This window comes from Pan troglodytes, chromosome 11 (assembly GCF_028858775.2).
Source record: "Pan troglodytes isolate AG18354 chromosome 11, NHGRI_mPanTro3-v2.0_pri, whole genome shotgun sequence".
Classification (NCBI taxonomy): domain Eukaryota; kingdom Metazoa; phylum Chordata; class Mammalia; order Primates; family Hominidae; genus Pan; species Pan troglodytes.
In genome coordinates, this window is record NC_072409.2 from 3,655,237 (window position 1) to 3,676,191 (window position 20,955).

General features: G+C 55.8%; 1 protein-coding gene across 2 annotated transcripts in view; it reads right to left on the reverse strand.

The window, feature by feature from the left end:
• The window catches only part of COL5A1 (collagen type V alpha 1 chain), a 210,389-nt gene that overhangs the window by 85,208 nt on the left and 104,226 nt on the right, over positions 1–20,955 (reverse strand). For both annotated transcript variants that reach the window (XM_016962039.4, XM_016962040.4), the window contains exons 12-18: positions 9,319–9,393; positions 9,053–9,145; positions 6,571–6,627; positions 5,311–5,364; positions 4,887–4,940; positions 2,256–2,309; positions 778–831 (exon numbers count right to left, since the gene is read on the reverse strand). In XM_016962039.4, coding sequence (XP_016817528.1) covers positions 778–831; positions 2,256–2,309; positions 4,887–4,940; positions 5,311–5,364; positions 6,571–6,627; positions 9,053–9,145; positions 9,319–9,393 — 441 coding nt within the window. The remainder of the gene's footprint in view (positions 1–777; positions 832–2,255; positions 2,310–4,886; positions 4,941–5,310; positions 5,365–6,570; positions 6,628–9,052; positions 9,146–9,318; positions 9,394–20,955) is intronic.

Consider the following 20,955-nt stretch of genomic DNA (forward strand, 5'->3'; position numbering starts at 1 on the left):
TCAGGCCCCCAAATGGGCTGAGAAAGCAGAGCGGGCGGCCAGGGCGAGCCTTCCCCATCACGCCTCCTCAACAGGGCAGGAGATCGTAGGCTTTCCATCACGTTGTTATTGAAAGAAGACCACAGTCTATTGAGACAGATTCAAGATTCGAGGGGCTTGGCTGTTGCCGTTTATCCAAAGCGGCCGCATCTGTGTTCTCCAACAACCACATAGAAACGGTGCAGCCAGGAAGACCCCCAGGTCACTGCACTAGCTCGGGACTCACGGGACACACTTTCAAATTCATCCACGCCCATTAACAGGGAACAGGGGGACACCTGGCATGTTTTGGTGACCTGGTCTCCACATGGCCACTTGAGATTGTCCCCACCCCCTTGGGACCACCACTTTAATATTGCAAAGTGTCCTTGGCCGCCCCTGAAATGGCAGCTGCTTGGATTTCCTGAAATGTTAAAGGACTCCATTAAACAGATCTCCAAAAGGAAGGGCTCCTTCCCTGCCCCCTTCACGCGCCTCAGGTGGGTAGGCCCATCTGGCTCACTTGTCACAAACTGTAGATAAGAGCTCCAATTCCTTTGGGCTGGCCACCCATCAACAAAGACATCATCTTGGGGCTCACTGCCATTGCTGACTCCCGTAAGGTTTGTATAGTGACTGTTGGGATGGCAGAGACCTGACCCCACAGGAAATCTGAGGCTGCCTGGAAGGAGAAGGGCCTCCCGAGAGACACCTCTGCTGCCCATCGTCACGTCCGTGTCTTACAGAGGAAATACTCACCCTGTGGCCCTTCTCGCCTGGCAACCCAGCCAGGCCGTCGAAACCCCGGTCACCCTGCAAAAAGGACAGAAAGGCTGCCTCAGACGCCACCCTGCACACGCGGACACCCTGCCTTGCTGTCCACCAAGTGATGGCCGCCCCGCCTTGGACCATGTTTCACACAGCATCTATGCACCCTGAACCCCACCGGCCAGCCCTCTCCCCATAGGCCCCCACTTTGCATCTACAATCTCAGCCTCTTCCCCCGCAAACATGAACATGGGCTGCAAAGGGGGAGATGACTTTCGTCCCCAAGTCCCAGGCCCCGACGGGTCCTTAGTCATGCGGTATTTCAGCGACCGCCACAGTTTCCCGTGTGTGTGAGCGTCTGCTGCTGATCTCCCCCACCCCAGGGAGGCTCCAGGAGAGCAGGGTCCCGGTGTGTCCGCTCGCAGCTGTATCCACAGTGCTGAGGGGCTGCCCGCGCTCAGGAGGTACGCATACCCATTGGTGGACGGGCCAGCACTGGCTACCCTCAGGCATCCTGGCTCTCTGGCCGGCCCCTCTTCTGCATGCCCTGGAGCCCGGGAACAGGGCCCTGTCTCATGGGTGTGCACACCATCTGGGGTGATGTCGATGATGGGACATTTTAGGCTTTCAGCCATGTTGTTGAAAGAAGACCATGGTCTTCTGAGACAGAGTCAACAAGACTGCATTTCCTCCTGTCACCCCAGGCCACCTCACTAGCTTGGGACTGATGGGATGCACTTCAGAGCTCATCCACGCCCGTTAAGAGGGAACAGGTGTAGTTGAGCCCTGGCATTTTTTTGGTGCCCGGTCTCCAATCTCCAAATCACAGCTGCTGTCCCCAGGTGCACTCTTCACGAAAGGTCAGTATCTCCCCTGCCCCCCGTGGCCTGGGACAAATGCTTTCAAGAGGTGAGGAGGAGGGGTGAGCCAAGACCAGGGCAATGCTCACAGCAGTGCTGGGGCAGAGGGGTGGATACACTGAGCACAGCAGCGGGCAGGCATGAGTGGCAACAGCAACAGCTGGTGCATGCCTGGTGCAGGCTCGTTCATGCCACACACACAGCCCTGCCTTTAGCCATGGGCAACATCTACTCACCTCCACAACACCCAGGAGTCCCGACTGGCCAAGACCCCCTGGCCCCCGCACTTGCCATATGCCCCGCCTCTGCCCTACATGTGCCTCGTCACCTGCACAGCCACAGATGGTTTTCATAGTCGGGATCCCACCCCCATCCCTGCTTGCCACTGCTGGAAGGGAGCAAATTTCTCCCTTATGAAAATGAACTGCAACTGTCACGCTTGCTGGTGAAATTCACCCACCAACCCTATCTTCACGTCAAATGCCAGTGACGGAGCCACCTGTCATCATAATCGTAGTCATCACATAACCAGCATTTTGGTTACATCATCAACATGACCCCAGGGATGACAGTGATGCCAGGGCACCAGGAGGGTGGTGGGTGACCTACCTTGGGGCCAGTTTGTCCAGGCATTCCTCTGGCTCCATCACTCCCAGCCCGACCCTGGAACAGAGGAGGCAAAACCGTCAATGCAAAAGAGCCCTGGTTCACTGAGACCCCCGGGCCATGGTTTTCCGTTAAACCAAGTTGAGCGTTCCACCGAAGCCGTGTCCACCCCCAAGGTCACAGCCCGAGTGGCCAGGCTGCTGCGAGGACCCAGATCCAGGAGCCCGGGCGGGGCTGTTCTGTGCCTCACACCAACGGATGAACACACGGGGCTGGTCTTTCCGGACCACGTCATCCCAGACTGTCAAAGGGGGATCACGCCTCACACCAACGGAGGGAACACACGGGGCTGGTCCTTCTGGACCACGTCATCCCAGACTGTCAAAGGGGGATCACACCTCACACCAACGGATGGAACACACAGGGCTGCCTCACACCAACGGATGGAACACACGGGGCTGGTCCTTCTGGACCACGTCATCCCAGACTGTCAAAGGGGGATCACGCCACCGCCCCTGGGCTTCGAGAAGACGCCACAGTGTGGCAGAGGAGACCCGGCTGGAGGAGCTGCGTCAGTCTAGGGGACCGTGAATTTAGGACTCAGGCGAGTGCAGGCCGCTGACATCACAGACAGCACAGCTCCTTTCCACCATTTGGAGGTCAGAGGAAGGAGAGAAAGGACACATCTGGTTTGTCCACTTGGCTAAGGAAGAGGCCCAGGCCCCAAGTGAGGCCCGGTCTCACTCAGACCACACAGCGACGGGAGGCAGCATCTGCACAGTGAGCAGATGCCCCGTTCCTGATGGCCAGCTATGGACACAGTCAAGGACAAGGTGCCCAACTGACTGGCCAAGGGGCTGAAGAGGGGACCTAGACCTTCCGGGGCCCACTGTGCAGGCCCCACCTTCACCACAGGAGAGCCCTGCAAGGGAACAGGGTCTCTATGAAACCCAGCCAGACCTCCACACCAATGAGGCACCCCAGCCAGCGAGTACAGAGGGCTGCCACCCTGCACTTCCATTTTCCAGGGGCTCCTCCTCATATGAGGCCCTTGCCCCCAACCCACCACCAAGCAGAGAGAAGATCTGGAGGGTGGCAGCTTTGGGTCTCAAAGCACTGGAGACAGACAAGGTAGCACCAGAGAACAGCCGAGAAGCAAAAAGAGAGAAATCCAAACACACCCCAAGGAGACAGTCGGTGCTCCCGTTGCTCCCCAAAAAGACATCGCCCTGCCGGGCAAATGGAGGGGCCCACTGGGAGCCTTTTCTAGATTTCCAAACACTTTTAGAAACCAAGGGAAGATTGTCGGAAAACTTCACAGGATTTCACAGCACAACTCAGCCCCGCAAAGCGCCCAGATGCTTCTACAATCCACAAGCGAGCGTTCCTTGCAGGAAATGCTAGCAAAGAATTGAAGAGGCTGCTCAGACCACTTTGGAGTCAACCCCTCAGCATCAAGCCCCTCTCTCACCACCATCTTTTCTTCTGCAGCGGATCTTCTGGGCATACTTAATGCCTTAAAACACACGCATATGCATGGCCCCGACACCATGCAACTCTGCAGCTGGCCATGTTAGACAGCATTTCCCGAGTCTCCTCTTGTTCCAGTTTTTAACCTCACTCTAGGAAACCAGTTCTAGTGAAACTGGGTGGGAAGGATTTACGGAGACACACAAAAACACCTTAAGGAAATAAAACATTTTTCAGAATCAGATCCAAATAAATGGCCCAATTGTCTACCAAGAGTCAATTCCAGAGCTGCTAATCCTCCTGGAATTATCCAGCCCAGGCTTCTGTCTCATGCCCAGATCCCTGCATAGACCCTCGGACCTGCCAAACTGCGGCTTATCGGGTCATTTCTACCCACTAACCACAGCTTGCTCCCCAAGTCAGGAGCATCCAGAACCACTAGGGAAGGACCCATTTTTGCCTTGTTGACTCAGACTATAGCAGTCAAGGGTAGCTTAGGTAGACAACATACTGGGAAGAGGTCCACACTGAAACAAATCCAACCCTGCACCGAAATTTCTCTCGTTCACCAGAAAGGTCTGCTGGTTGAAAAGGTCCACTTTTGAGAGCACAGTCTGGGCTCCCAGGGCCTGCCCCAGCCTGTCTGGGTGGTGGTCAGCACTCGGGAAATGTGTGTCCTCTTTTAGAAGCCAGGGTCATGTGCAAACAAACCAGTTCCATCCAGGAGAACCATGCACCAGACAGAAAATTCCAGGAGGCAAGACAGCAGGTGAGGTGCAGGAAGGCCCGCCCATGCCCCCGAATCAGGCCATTTCTGGAGTCCCAATGCTGCCCGAAATATATAAGGCCCGCTGATAGTTTTGTCTTCTTAACATTTGCTCCCAAAGGGCCTGGGAAGTTTCTTGAATTAGAAAGGTTTATTAAACTAAATGAATGTGCCCAGGGAAGAGGCCTGGTCCGCTGTGTCTGCGCCCAGGACACAGAGCGCCCCTCCCAGGCAGCTGGCTCAGAGGCAGCCTTGGGGATGGACGCACCCATCACAAGAAGGGGAGCCACCTGGCTTCATGCGGCCCAGCTGGCTGTTGGGGGTGCCCGCACCCCAGATTTGGGCTCCTCCAGCGCCCAAGCTGCCGTCACTGAGCCACACACACTCGCACCACTCACCCGTCTTCCGGGCTTCCCGGCCGGACCAGGCGGGCCTTGCACACCTCGAGGACCCTGCCAGGGGTAAGAGACAAAGGGTCAGTGGTGAGTCCGCCTTTCTCAGGAGAAAGAGCAAAGCCTTGTCCCCGTGCTCATCGACCCTGCCCATGCCTGGCTGTCCAAGCCACAAACATGTGGGCACTTCGGGGACGGGACACGGATCTGCTGCCCAGACTGAAGGCCAGGGACAGAATACAGCCGGCTCATTTCTGCCGCAGGTGTCAGAGTTCATTTGTGCTCCACCCTCAGCACTGCGTAAAGCAATGACAATTCCCACAAATTTCCTTGAAAACATGCAGCAGTTGGGGTCCCTCCATGCTCGCCGTCGCTGCCGCCGGAGAACGGGAGGCGCCCACCAGACAGCGAAGGCAAGGATCCCACATACCTGAGGCCCCACGTCTCCCGGTTCGCCCTTCAAACCTCCGCTCCCAGGGGGACCCTAGGGAGACATGGTGTGTGTTAATGTCTGCTCAAGGTGGGGACTCGGGAACACAGGAAGGGCTGGCGGTGGCAGGGGAGGGGGCAGGGGGAGGGGACAGGGCTTCAGCCACAGTGCTCAGCACACAAAGCGCGACCTGTCTGCCTGGAACAGAACCAGGGGGAAGAAAGATGACTTTCCAGGAGCGGGGAAATGCAGTTGTTTGGATCTCTTCCTAATCAGGAGTGCAATTCTAGTTGTTGGGGCTCGCAAACACCACAAAGCTCCTGGAGATGTTTCTCTCTCCAGGGTGAACCTGACCGTGGTCCATTACAGCCCAAAGCTTCGAGCAGCGTGTGCACCTGCTACAGGCCCCTCAAGGCCAGATCCCCCAGATGTGGGAGGCCAGCCCTGAGTCAGGCCCTGTGTGGAGGGGACCGAGCCCAGACCCAGTGGCAGGTGGCAAAGCCAGGAGGGCCCCTGTGGTGTTGAACTCCTCTGTGTGCCGCAAACCCACACCCCTCCCCGGAGGCCCCGGAACCCAGCCCCTGTGCCTGACACTGGCAGCCCAAGTCTCCCTGGGCACACACTGTATGTTTCTCATGCATCGAGGACCCCAGATGAGAGCTAAGTTGAGGCCACAGGGCGGGGGCGGGTGAGGCTGGAAATCCTGCGCTCTGCCCCACACTTAGTTATCTTCAACTCTGGAACAGGGCTGTAAAGATCAATGGAGGCCCCTGCTCCACAAGGCAAAGTCACAGCCTGTGCGAGGGACTTCCCCAGGCCCCTGGCTGCAGCAGGACCCTATCCCTCCAAGGAGCCACTCCTCTGGTGACAGCTCATAGCGTGTTCTCTGCAGGGGGAGCCTGGAACTCCAATGCAGGGGTGAGGAGGGGCCTCCTCCTCTGATTCCTGCCAGCTCCTTTCCATTCAGGATGGAGTTGGAGGCTGTTTCCCAGGATCGCTGATGTCAGCTCTACCCCGCTGAACTCCCTCAAGTGACTTCGAGGCACAGTCACCCATCCCCACCCCCCACCAACAAGGGAGCTGGAGCAGCACCGAGAGAGGCCCCCGGTCCCCCTGGCCACCCTCCTGGGAACAGGCACTGGACCAAGGGCCGCTCTGTGTCCACAGGATCCCAGGGCCACCTGCCACTGTCCGCCAAGGACACAGTCAGTGGGCCAATCCCCACACCACGCCCAGCTCTCAGATTTGCCAATGACTTACCACAGGGCCAGGTCTCCCTGTGAGACCCATCGGGCCAGCTGGTCCCCTCAGTGCCAACTGCAAAGGAAAGTGAGACACGCTGAGACAGGGCCCCAGCAGCAGTGCTCCGGTTTGCTGGCGCCTGAGCCGTGAGATGTGGCAGGAGGGAACGGGCAGACTGGACAGAGAAGGGACAGGAGACTCTGGAAAAGGAGGTCTGATGACTCCCCAAGGGCCCCCCCCCCGACTTCAATGGGGCTCTCAGCATCCACGGGAGTGACGTGGGACATGCAGAGGTGCAAGCCAGTGGGCCCCCGTTTCCTCCCTTGGGGGATAGGCCCCATCCCTCCTTCCTGTCTCTCTAGCCCACACAGAGAGGGCCTGCTCCCAGCCCATCACCCTTGGCTAGGTCAGAAATAAGCCTCTTACTCTGGGCATAGGGAGTACATTTTACACCTGAGCTCAAGCTGAGTCATGACATATTTTATTTCACATGGGAGGCGCTTCAAGCACTCCCAGCCACTGGGGAAGTATTTTGGGAGGGTAGGAACCCAACCTGCCCCATCTGCATGGGGCCCCCACCTGCACCAGTGCAGGGCCCACCGCTTTCCCACAGAGCCGCTTCTGCAGCTGCCAAGTGACTCTGTTTCCCTGGCAGATGTCATCTGAATTTTAGAAGATTTTGTTTTGCATTATAAAATCTTATAGCCTATCACCCATTTAGCTTCAATTAAAATACACAAGATAAAAGGCCAGCCAGGCAGGCCCAAGCCCATAAACCCAGTGGCAGGTAGCGGGGTTTGCTGCACACCACCTTCCACCATTCAGGCAATTTGCTCCATGGTAACGACTCTGCGCTTACGCTGTCCTGTAATTACCTAAGCACTCTGATCATTAACATCTACTCTGGCTGCTGTGGGAGCTGCATAAATATTTCTCAAACAAGGGATTACTTAGCAGCTTTCTTGCACTCCGCTGGAGGATTACCCACCCACCCACCCGCCCCACGGGGCAGTGTTTACACCTATCGTGGGCAATCAGCAATCCGGAGCCAAGTCTACAGAAAACACAGGCCACTAATGAGCTACTTCACAATAGGGAGGCAAGTGGTCCTCTGCAGACCCTGCTCCTTAGGACCCCCCAGGCTGACAGTGAGGGGCTCTGGGGCCCAAGGGCTCTCTCCCAGAGGAGCCCAGCTCCAGCCCAGGCAGCCCCTTCCAGGAGCCACGTGGGTTTCCAGCTCCACTTCTGAATCCCAGCAGAGGGCCTAGCACAGAGGCAAAGGTCACAAACGGTGGAAGGTGGGCCGACTGGGTCAGAGGTGCAGGGGCCCAGAAGCCCCTTGTAAAGTTAGAACCCGGACCCTCAGCATGGACAAAGAACTGCTGAGAAACTCCCCAAACAGTCCCCATGATCTCGGGGTCCCTACTGGACAGTGACACGCTCTCGGGGTCCCTACTGGACAGTGACACGCTCTCGGGGTCCCTACTGGACAGTGACACGCTCTCGGGGTCCCTACAGGGCAGTGACACGCTCTCGGGGTCCCTACAGGGCAGTGACACGCTCTCGGGGTCCCTACTGGACAGTGACACGCTCTCGGGGTCCCTACAGGGCAGTGACACGCTCTCGGGGTCCCTACAGGGCAGTGACACGCTCTCGGGGTCCCTACAGGGCAGTGACACGCTCTCGGGGTCCCTACTGGACAGTGACACGCTCTCGGGGTCCCTACTGGACAGTGACACGCTCTCGGGGTCCCTACTGGACAGTGACACGCTCTCGGGGTCCCTACTGGACAGTGACACGCTCTCGGGGTCCCTACAGTGCAGTGACACGCTCTCGGGGTCCCTACTGGACAGTGACACGCTCTCGGGGTCCCTACTGGACAGTGACACGCTCTCGGGGTCCCTACTGGACAGTGACACGCTCTCGGGGTCCCTACTGGACAGTGACACGCTCTCGGGGTCCCTACTGGACAGTGACACGCTCTCGGGGTCCCTACTGGACAGTGACACGCTCTCGGGGCCCCTACAGGGCAGTGACACGCTCTCGGGGCCCCTACTGGACAGTGACACGCTCTCGGGGCCCCTACTGGGCAGTGACACGCTCTCGGGGTCCCTACTGGACAGTGACACGCTCTCGGGGCCCCTACTGGACAGTGACACGCTCTCGGGGTCCCTACTGGACAGTGACACGCTCTCGGGGTCCCTACTGGACAGTGACACGCTCTCGGGGTCCCTACTGGGCAGTGACACGCTCTCGGGGCCCCTACTGGACAGTGACATGCTCTCGGGGCCCCTACTGGACACTGACATGCTCTCGGGGTCCCTACTGGACACTGAGGACTGGACGCTCCCACAGCTCCTGACCCCGGCAAGCAGGCATTCTGGGATCAAGACAGCTGCTTCCCTCCAAGTTGGGCTCTGAGCCTGACTCACTCACTCCTGTTGGCCCCTGGGGCTGGGCTCTGTCCCCTTCAGGCCTCTTGGGACCCAGCACTACTCACCCTGGCCTGCTGGAGAATGGCTTGCGCCTGGGACTCCTGGGCTGAGACCATGGGGCCTTTGGAGCCCGCATCGCCGCCACCTCCAAACCGGAACTGCAAGTGTAAGACAAGGGTCACTCTGGGAGCAGTGACGTGGCACCCAGGCAAGACCGCAGACTGAGACGGGGCCCACAGGCCTCTCCAGTGACAGCACAGCCTCAGAGGGTCTGGTTTGGATCCCACCTGCCCCAGCTGCCTCCCCACCTCCGACCGATGAGGGTACTCACGGGCAGCATGAGCATGGTTCCTGGAGGACCAGGCAGGCCATCGGCCCCAGGAAGGCCTGGGCGTCCAGGGGGGCCCTGAAGACAAGGGGCCAAGAGAGACAAGTCAGAGTGCAACCAGGCCAGGGCTGGGCTGCAGCGAGAATGAGGGCGTCGGAGAAGCGGCCCACCCGGGAAATGCACTGGACACGCACAGAAGCTGTGAGACCCCGTGGCAGGAATGTTTCAGAAACCCCCACCCGGAGAAGGGAGGGGCACGGCTGTGGGCTGAGGATCGGAAAGGCTTTGGAGGGAGGGATAAGAAGGGAGGGAGGTCTGAGCTGGATGTAGAGAAATCCAGAGACCCAGCCGGCGTCCTCTGGGGCCTCAAGGCAGAGACAAGGAGCCCGAAGGTGAGGAGGCAGTGTCAGGCTCTTGTCGCTCCAGAAACGCCCCTTTTAGGTCTCCATACCCAACAGGAAACAAAGACTCCAGGCTCAAGGCCCAGTGCCTCCTGTGCCCAGTGGGCACTTGTCCTTAATGGGCTCCGAGCGAGCCACCTGTGCCTGCTCAGATGGAAGACGGGATGGAGCAGCCACTTGCGTGGACGGACACGCAACACAGCAGAGCACACACTCAGCCACAGCAACTTCAAGAACCCACTTATATGTAAACGACACAGTGCCCTCCTCACGCCCAGCCAACCTGGCCACACGGACATACCTAGGACTGGATGCTCTAGACTAATTCCAGCCAGCTTCAGACCACTATACGCATGTAAAACCAGTAAGATGATTTATTTTCAAAATAATATTTGATCACAAAGCTATTTCACAAAAGCAAGCAGATTCTCAGCTGGCCTAAAGTAGATGAGGCTTGTCTTGCATAGAGACTGGAGCTTAACCCCCTCTCCCCAGTGAGAAAAGCCTCCACCAACTACACTCCAGTTACACTCCAGTGTGGCGGATGGGTGCTGGCTGCAGTCTTCCGAATCAGCAACAGCTACACTGAGCATGTGTGTTCACACCACCCGAGCGAGACGCTCCCTGCCAGGAAACCCATGATGGATTCCCAATTCCCAGACAGAAAGACCAAGAACCTGAGTGGTTTTTCTGGAACTATCCAGAAGGCTGTGGAGCCATCTGGGCCTGAACCTAAACTTGCCTGCCTTTTCTTTACGGGTTGCTTTTTATTGCAGAAGTAGCTCCATTTCTTGTGAAATGTCTTAAGGTACAGATTTATACAGTGAAAGTGAAAGGTCCCTTTTCATCTCCGGATGTAACCAGTGCTCAAGTTCTGTAAGTGCAAAGGCAAAGATGGCGACGCACATGCTGGACACACTAACTAACACATTCATCACTATGAGGCTGTGTGGCTTCAGAGTTTTGTTTTGTTTTGTTTTGAGACAGAGTCTCACTCTGTTGCCCAGGCTGGAGTGCAGTGGTAAGATCTCAGCTCACTGCAACCTCCGCCTCCCGGGTTCAAGCAATTCTCTGCCTCAGCCTCCCGAGTAGCTGGGATTACAGGTGTCCACCACCAGCGTGGGCTAACTTTTGTATTTTTAGTAGAGATGGGGTTTCACCATCTTGGCCAGGCTGGTCTTGAACTCCTGACCTCGTGATCCACCGGCCTCGGGCTCCCAAAATGCTGGGATTACAGGCATGAGCCGCCGCACCCAGTCTCTTTCTTTTTAATGATACTGTCCCTAAATATTCTGCAATTTGCTCTTGAAATCATGGCCTATCTCTGTAGATCTCCTTGGCAACATCTGTTGCATCTCTCAGGCACAATGGACTCCTTGTTTATTTAACCCGTCTTCTGCCGATGCACGTCAGATTGGTTCTAGTTTGCATTATGACAAACACTGCCCGACAGACGTGCTAACATATTCTACTAGGTAAGTCCCTCAAAGCAGTGCTGCTGTGTCAAAGAATGTATATATATGTATATTTCTGAATTGCTAATGGATACTGCCCAATTGCTCCCAACTGCCATTTTGGAAAACACTCTCAGAAGACAAAAATCGTGTTTAAAAAATAAAGATCCAGAACATGTTTGCTGCCCAGGTTTTGTCATTGACATCCAACCCTGATAGCCGCTTACAGCTGAGATTCCTGTGTCGGAATCAATTCCAAACCAAACCCTGCATTTAAGATTTGGGGTCAGTATCTCCCAAGGACAAGCTGCTGTCTGTGCAGTGCATGTGTGTAAGTGTGTGTGCATGTATGTGTGGATGTAAGTGTATGTGTGTGCATGTGTGTGAATGTGTGAATGCATGTGTGTGCATGTATGTGACTATCAATGCATGTGTGTGCATGTGCATGTGCGTGTAAAGGCATGTGTGTGCATGTGTGTGGGTGTGCATATGAATGCATGTGGTGTGCATGTGTGTGAATGCATGTATGCATGAACGCATGTGTGTGCACGTGTGGAATGTATGAATGCATGTGTGTGCATGTGTGGATGCATGTTTGTGTGTGCATGTGTGAATGCATGTGTGCATGTGTCTGCATGTGTGTATGAATGCATGTGTGTGTGGATGCATGTGTGTGGATGCATGTGTGTGGATGCATGTGTGTGGATGCATGTGTGTATGAATGCATGTGTGCATGTGTCTGCATGTGTGTATGGATGCATGTGTGTGAATACATGTATGCATGCATATGCAGGTATGTGTGTGGATGTGTGAACGTCCATATGAATGTGTTACGTGTGTGCATGTGTGTGAATGCATGTGTGTATGCATGTGTACGTTTGTGTGGGAATGCATGTGTGTGCATGTGTGTCTGTGCATGCATGCTCCTGCTCACATGGTGTTGCTGTAGGAAGCCAGGAAGTCTCCTCAAGGCCACTCCTTGTCCACTGCTGTCCATTTCCAAAGACCCTCTTTTCAGCATCCTTCCTGCGTGTTCTAAGCCACGGTGGTGAAAATCCAACCCCCAGGCTGTGAAAGCAACTTCCCTCTGATGCTGCCTCTCACCGACACCCGGAACAATTCCAAAGAATGGGAACGTAGATGAACAAGGATAACGTGAAGTCCTAGAAGAAGGAGACAGTGTGGAGAAGAAAGGAAAGAATGTCGCCACCCCCATGAACCCTTCCGAAGTGTTCAAATTTGACACAAGTCCTCAGGGCCACCAACATGAACCTGCATTTGCTGTCACTTAGAAACATTGTCAGCGAGCCTTTGCCAAGCCCTGTGGTCTCTAACGTAAAGACTTTGACCCCTGGGCTGAAAGACACGGCTACACCTCAAAGTCACATTTCCAATGTTCATGACACAAAGCACGGGCCAGTGATGTGGCTGTTGTCTGCGACAAGGCAGGTGTCAGACACCAAGGGAACGCTCCAGCAGGCCCACACACAGGTCATGCGGATGCTGCTTGGCTCCAGCCACAGGCAAAATATGGCAAAATACAAAATCCCACCTTGCCTTTGCTATTTGCATGTATTTTCCTGTTACTCCATTAGCTGGCCCCCAAATCAGTGCCCTAACTTGGTCAAACAGCAATGTTCTGAAGGCCCTGGCGCAGCAGGGCTCTCAGTGTCATACCTATACCAGGTGAAGAAATCAGGTGCCCACTTCCAAATGAAGGCACCACTGGTATCTAACAGGGTTTCTTTCCTGAGGATGTCCAGACGTCCTTTGCACAGAGACGATGTGGCTGGGTGACCAGATGCCTCACAAAGTGGCTCCCTCTGCCACTGCAGATTCAGCACGTGAAACTGTCCCCACGAGACCCTCAGCTCAACCTCAGGGGAGAGGCACAAGGCCTCTTTCCAGGCTGGGATTTGGGTCAAAGCGGTGAGCAGAGAACTCTGAGCCTTTTCTCTTCATGGTGGTGGCAGGTTTGGGAGGAGCTGTAGGCCTGCAGGAGGCTTTGTGTTGAAAAGCTCCCTTCCACTCTTGGAAAGAGCTGGAGCAGGAGGGCAGTGTGCAGGCGTCTCTCCAGAACCTTTGTGTGCATGTGGTTCTTTCCAGGCCCGACCCTGGGCAGGCCCAGCTCGGGAGTGGCCCGGGAGAAGCTCTCAGTGGTCACTTCCTGCTGGACATCTCCTGGCTGTGCAGAACACGTGCATGACCACGCGCGGTGGGCTGAAGGGTCCCTCATCAAAGGTACATCCAGGTCCTGAAACACGTGACTGTGCCCTTACTTGGGGTCTTTGAGGATGGGAGTGAGGATCTTGAGATGAGATCTTGGGTCCTAAATCCAATGATGAGTCCTTGTAAGGGAAGAGGAGGGGAGGCAGTGACAGAGACACAGGGGAGGGCTGGGTGAAGACAGAGGCAGAGACTGCAGAGATGCGCCAGCAAGCTACGGGGGCAGAGGACGGCCAGTGGCCACCAGGAGCCAGAAGAGGTGAGGAAGACCCTCACCTGAAGCCTCCAGAGGGGGTGTGGCCCTGCCTACACCTTGATTTCAGATTTCTGGCCTCCAGAACTAAGAGAGAAGACATTCCTGTTGCTTTCAACCCCAAGTTGGTCATCAATTGTCCAAGGATCCCAAAGAAACGAACCCACCTTTCGTTCATTCATTGAGAGGGTTCCTACTGAGCCCCTTCCAAGAGCTAGACAGACACTCTTCCAGGAGCCCTAGGGCCCATCTAAAAGACTGGAAGCGGGGCCCTATCAAGAGGCCTGATGCCTCAGACCGCACCCCTCAACCAGAACTAACAACCAGAAAATCCACAGGAGGGGCTCTTTATCCATAGGCCACCAGTAATCGGGGCTCTGGGTAAGACCTGCAGCCTTAAGGGGCCCACGTGAGAAAGACTCCTGGACTCACCCAGCCATTGCCACTAACTGACCGTGATGAACACCCTGGCAGGCCCTGCATGGGGTCCTACAGCATAGTGCACTTGGCGCCATTCATGTGGCTCCTGCCAGCTGTCCCTTCACTCTAGAAATGTCCCGAGGCCTTTGCTCCCTTCACCTCTCTCTCCACAAACTGTACTTGATTTTCTTTTCCATATGATAATGTATACCCTCCAATGAATCTTCAACACTGAGCTCGCTTTGGGAGACACACACTGCCTCCAGGGCTACAGCAGAGAAACCCACAGTTCCCACTGATCTCCTGGTACGGCACCTGAGGCTTGGACAGATTCCTATCAGTGGCCTCAGGGGACTAAGCTTTGAAGATAAATGTGACTCGAAATGGCCAGAAGTCATTCACGACCAGGCTGCTGGGGATGCGGGCACACAAGCCTGCAGACCAGCCTCCGTGGAAGGGCCACCGTGTGGAGGTGAACCCAGACAGTGCATGCGTGCATGTGTAGGTGTATGTGTGTGCATGTGCACGCCTGGGTGTGTGCATATGTGCATGAGTGTGTGTGCAGGTGTGTGAGTGCATGTGTGTGTAAATGTGTGTGCATGTGTATGGATGAGTGTGCATGCATGCATGTGTGTGAATGTGTGTGTACATGTGTGGGTGTATGTGTGTGCATGTATGAGTGAGCATGTGCATGAGTGTGTGCAGGTGTGTGAGTGCATGTGTGTGTGTGAGAGCATGTATGGGTGTGTGCATGCATGTGTGAATGTGTGTGCATGTGTGTGAGCGTACCTGTGTGCATGTCTGGGTGAGTGTGTGCATGAGTGTGTGCAGGTGTGGGTGAGTGTGCATGTGTAAGTGTGTGCATGCATGTATATGTGAATGTGTGCGTGTGTGGGTGTGAGTGTGCATGTATGGGTGTGTGCATGAGTGTGTGCAGGTGTGGGTGACTGTGCATGCATACGTGTATGTATAGGTGAGTGTGCGTGTACACATGAGTGTGTGCGTGTGTGGGTGTGTACATGTGTGCATATACGGTTGAGTGTGTGCATGTATGCATGAGTGTGTGGGCATGTATGCATGAGTGCGTGCACGTAGGCATGAGTGTGTGTGTGCATGAGTGCATGTGAATGTGAGTGCATGTGTGGGTGAGTGTGCAAGCGTGTGTGCTTGAGTGTGTGTGTGAACCTCTCTGAGCAGCTCTGCCAAGATGTCCTGAACACTTCTAAAGACAAGGAGAGACTGGATTGGCGTGTCCCATCCACAGGAGCCTGGGAGCCAGGAAAGCAAATGAATCCCATGCTGCTCGCTTCTTCCCCACAGCTTTTCTCGAAGCTAACTCCTTCGGAGTCGGACAGCAGCTGCGTGCTCGTGAGTGGACTTGCCCTCTTTGTCAAGTTGCCAGTGATCTAGCCTGTGTCCTATCCCACCCTGGGTGTAGCTCCAGCAGGCCATGGGGAGGGGATGGCATAGTAGGGCATCACCCCAAGGCTGGTCCTGGGGAGACCACACCAGAACCTGTTAGGTAGAGGTGAGCCACACTTTCTGGCTGGGAGGTAGTGACTGCTGTTTTTCAGGGCATGGCTTACATACGAAACTTTTCAAGGCACAGAAAATGCACTCACGCAAAATCCCATGGGGAAGGCTAATCCTGGACACATAAAAAAGAGGGGGAGAAGGTTTGAGCCCCTGCTGAGTGACAGGAGGGGCTGATAAGACAGCGCTGGGCAGCATCATTATTGCCAGGCTGCTTCTGCACATAATGGGGTCATTGAAGGGTGGGGGCCTCCTCCCAAGGCATCAAATGCATCCCACTGTGCAGGGAGCGAGGTGCCCCTGTGTGGCAATTTGGAGAAAGCTTGGGAAACTGCCTCCACTCTGACCCTGAGGTGGCTGGGAAAGAAACCTGCATACTGAATCCCTGGGGCTCCCCAGAGGAGGATCCAGGCCCCCCAGCAGGTAGGACCTGCCCACAGACCCAGAAGCAGATCACTACTTTACCCAAAAGTAATAAATATACTGCAAGTGGAAAGATCTGTGTGAAGTCTATCTTAAAAGCAATAGATGAGCGGCTGGTCAACACCAGCTGGCGCTCCCGCGAGTCAATTAGACGGTAAGCAAGCTCATTTCTAGATGAAAACGTTAAACTCTCCAGTGGACCACGGAGATTCAGGAGGAGTTTGGTCACAGCATCCTGAAAAATGCAATCAAATCCACAGTAACACTGGACGGTATTCAGGAGCTGCCTTAAAACACAGGAGTGCCTGGGGTGCAAGGCTTTTGGAGAGGCACATGGGGAAGGGAAAGGAAGGGACTCGCCTCAAAGACGCTCTGATCACAGGGAACATTTCTTAGGCACAAATATCCGTGGACACCAGCTCTGGGGCACACACGCGAATGGATGTAGGGGGCGCTCACAAGCAGCACAGAGGTGGCGCCTGCCTTCCGGGTGTTTCTATCAAGGCTAGCAGGTGTGGGCCCTGGAAGTCCATGGAAGGCGGGACTCACTGGGGCCTGAATCTTTACTGATGGTCCCCAGCCCTCTCCTTCCCCCACCTGCCCGAGGAGCCCAGGGAAGGGCTTCGCTGGGCAAACACTGCTCAGCGACCCACAGGGGCACGGCACTGCCACCATGGCATCATAGGGAACCTTCACAAATGCACAGTCTCATGATTTCAGACCCACTGATATCTCACTATATTCCCGGATACGCAAAAGAGTCAGCCCCTACAGAAACGCACTGGCAGGTGGCACAGAAGCCAGACCCACAAGAAACCCAGGCCAGAGAGGGGCTGAGTAACGGCCACCTGGCCTGCAGCTCACTTGGGGACTCCCAGCTCTCTTGGGTTTCCTCTGAACCTCAAAGTAAGAGTGGCCACCTTCCTTCTGCCACAGGAGATCTGAGTTCAACCCCAGGTCTAACTCTATCTCCCTGCGGGCTTTAGCACATTGCCCCAGCTGTGCACCTGCTCACCAGTCACCTGAGGGAAACTGGATGGGATGATGGTTCGAGCCCCTTCTCCACCCGGACACAGCCGCTCCAGACCTCCCATCTCGGGATTCCCAGCTCTTCCTCCAATGCCTTTACTAATTAATTCTTGCTGTCTAACCGTGCCTGGTCTGTGCCTTTTCTTCCTCACTGGATGGTGAGTTTCTTAAGGCAGGCCCCACTTCTGTGCCTCTCCTTGCACTCTGCTCCCTGCGGGCAGCCGTGCGCACAAGAGCAAGAAAGGATTTGAGGTGCTAGAAGGCAGATGCAGCATGGAAGGTCATCCAAGGGGAGCAGCGGGAGAGTGTGCAGGGCCCACCGGAGTGTGTGAAGGAAGCAACACCCAGGGCCAGCCAGTGGAGGCACAGGGTGTGGGCTTCAGCAGCTGGTCAGGGCTGCATGATGCCCAGTGGTATGCCACGGCACAGGTGCACAGACGGCTCCCAGCCAATTGCCACGGCTGCCCACGGCTGCCCACAGGGAGCAGGGTGTGAGGAAGGGCACAGAAGTGAGGCCTGTCTTGAGGAACTCACCATCCAGTGAGGAAGAAAAGGCACAAACCAGTCCCGGCTAGACGGCCCTTGGGGAAGGGAGGAAGGGCTGGGGAACCCCAAGGCGGGAGGTTGGGAGTGGCAGGGAGAAGAGGGCTCTTCCAGACCCCAGGGAAAAGGCCCTCCCAGACAGAGGCACAGGAGGCCAAGCAGACGGAGGGGACAGAGCACGCCACTCCCCTGCAGAACGACTATTTTCTGCTGAAGCCAAATAAGAATCGATGGATGCAAGAAGAGTTCTCTTACCTCCCGCCTTCTGCCTAAAAGCAGGGCATTACCCCCTCCTCCCACCCCACCCTCCTGCCTCTGCTTCTGTATCAGGATTTGGAGAGCGCCCCTTATCACCTGAGACGGAGGCCAGCCCCCAGTGAATCTGCATCAACAGACTTTGCCAAGATAACCTTAATCTTCCATTCGTTCCTCCACGGAGTTCCTAGTCACTTGCCCACCATCTGTCACCTCTCGAAGCCCAAACCCCCTTTTCCTTGGTCTAGCCACTTCTCCACATCCTATTGCCGCTTGTTAAAATGGTATATATGCTCCCGAACCCAAGCACTTTTTTTGGTTTTTACTTCTTGTCTGTGAAGCCCCCGTGCATAGAAGATTAAAAGTGTTAAAATCGTATGCCTCTTCTCTTGTTAATCTGTCTTTTGGAGGCCCCAGATGCTCAACCTCCGAGGGCAGAGACAATGTTGTTTCTCCGCCGCACAGGCACCTGAGCCCGGCCCACCGCAGGCTGCACTGCAGGGCCCCACCCCATAGCCAGTGATCTTTCACAGCTGATTAGCGGGCATCGAGCAAGATCTGGACATCAAGAGGGCGCTGAGCTGTGAGCAGGGATGGCTTCCTGAACAAGGCTGGCCGGAGCTGGACCCAGAGGGGTGGGCAGCTCTCAGCTCCTGGAACCAGCACCCCTCTCACAGGAAGGGCCCTGGGGAGGCCGGTGGGCTCCAGGTCTCTCCTCTGACTCCACGGATGGCAGACCCTGGAGGAGTTGGTTCCTCTGCCAACCCCAACCTCAGTCCTCATGACCTCAGTCCTCATGCTCCTCATGACCTCAGTCCTCATGACCCCAGTCCTCATGACCTCAGTCCTCATGACCCCAGTCCTCATGACCTCAGTCCTCATGACCCCAGTCCTCATGACCTCAGTCCTCATGACCCCAGTCCTCATGACCTCAGTCCTCATGACCCCAGTCCTCATGACCCCAGTCCTCATGCTCCTCATGACCCCAGTCCTCATGCTCCTCATGCTCCTCATGACCTCAGTCCTCATGCTCCTCATGCTCCTCATGACCTCAGTCCTCATGACCCCAGTCCTCATGACCTCAGTCCTCATGACCTCAGTCCTCATGACCCCAGTCCTCATGCTCCTCATGCTCCTCATGACCTCAGTCCTCATGACCCCAGTCCTCATGACCTCAGTCCTCATGACCTCAGTCCTCATGACCCCAGTCCTCATGCTCCTCATGACCCCAGTCCTCATGCTCCTCATGCTCCTCATGACCTCAGTCCTCATGCTCCTCATGCTCCTCATGACCTCAGTCCTCATGACCCCAGTCCTCATGACCTCAGTCCTCATGACCCCAGTCCTCATGACCCCAGTCCTCATGCTCCTCATGACCCCAGTCCTCATGCTCCTCATGCTCCTCATGACCTCAGTCCTCATGACCTCAGTCCTCATGACCCCAGTCCTCATGACCTCAGTCCTCATGACCCCAGTCCTCATGACCCCAGTCCTCATGACCTCAGTCCTCATGACCCCAGTCCTCATGACCTCAGTCCTCATGACCCCAGTCCTCATGACCTCAGTCCTCATGACCCCAGTCCTCATGACCCCAGTCCTCATGCTCCTCATGACCCCAGTCCTCATGCTCCTCATGCTCCTCATGACCTCAGTCCTCATGCTCCTCATGCTCCTCATGACCTCAGTCCTCATGACCCCAGTCCTCATGACCTCAGTCCTCATGACCTCAGTCCTCATGACCCCAGTCCTCATGCTCCTCATGACCTCAGTCCTCATGACCCCAGTCCTCATGACCTCAGTCCTCATGACCCCAGTCCTCATGACCTCAGTCCTCATGACCTCAGTCCTCATGACCCCAGTCCTCATGACCTCAGTCCTCATGACCCCAGTCCTCATGACCCCAGTCCTCATGACCTCAGTCCTCATGACCTCAGTCCTCATGACCCCAGTCCTCATGCTCCTCATGACCCCAGTCCTCATGACCCCAGTCCTCATGCTCCTCATGACCTCAGTCCTCATGACCCCAGTCCTCATGCTCCTCATGACCTCAGTCCTCATGACCCCAGTCCTCATGACCCCAGTCCTCATGACCTCAGTCCTCATGCTCCTCATGACCCCAGTCCTCATGACCTCAGTCCTCATGACCCCAGTCCTCATGACCTCAGTCCTCATGACCCCAGTCCTCATGCTCCTCATGACCCCAGTCCTCATGACCTCAGTCCTCATGACCCCAGTCCTCATGCTCCTCATGACCTCAGTCCTCATGACCCCAGTCCTCATGACCCCAGTCCTCATGACCTCAGTCCTCATGCTCCTCATGACCCCAGTCCTCATGACCCCAGTCCTCATGCTCCTCATGACCCCAGTCCTCATGCTCCTCATGACCCCAGTCCTCATGACCTCAGTCCTCATGACCCCAGTTCTCATGACCTCAGTCCTCATGACCTCAGTCCTCATGACCCCAGTCCTCATGACCTCAGTCCTCATGACCTCAGTCCTCATGACCCCAGTCCTCATGCTCCTCATGCTCCTCATGACCCCAGTCCTCATGCTCCTCATGCTCCTCATGACCTCAGTCCTCATGCTCCTCATGACCTCAGTCCTCATGCTCCTCATGCTCCTCATGACCTCAGTCCTCATGACCCCAGTCCTCATGACCCCAGTCCTCATGCTCCTCATGACCCCAGTCCTCATGCTCCTCATGACCCCAGTCCTCATGCTCCTCATGCTCCTCATGACCTCAGTCCTCATGCTCCTCATGCTCCCAATGACCTCAGTCCTCATGACCCCAGTCCTCATGACCTCAGTCCTCATGACCTCAGTCCTCATGACCCCAGTCCTCATGCTCCTCATGACCTCAGTCCTCATGACCTCAGTCCTCATGACCCCAGTCCTCATGACCTCAGTCCTCATGACCCCAGTCCTCATGACCTCAGTCCTCATGACCCCAGTCCTCATGACCCCAGTCCTCATGACCTCAGTCCTCATGACCCCAGTCCTCATGACCCCAGTCCTCATGACCCCAGTCCTCATGCTCCTCATGACCCCAGTCCTCATGACCCCAGTCCTCATGCTCCTCATGACCTCAGTCCTCATGACCCCA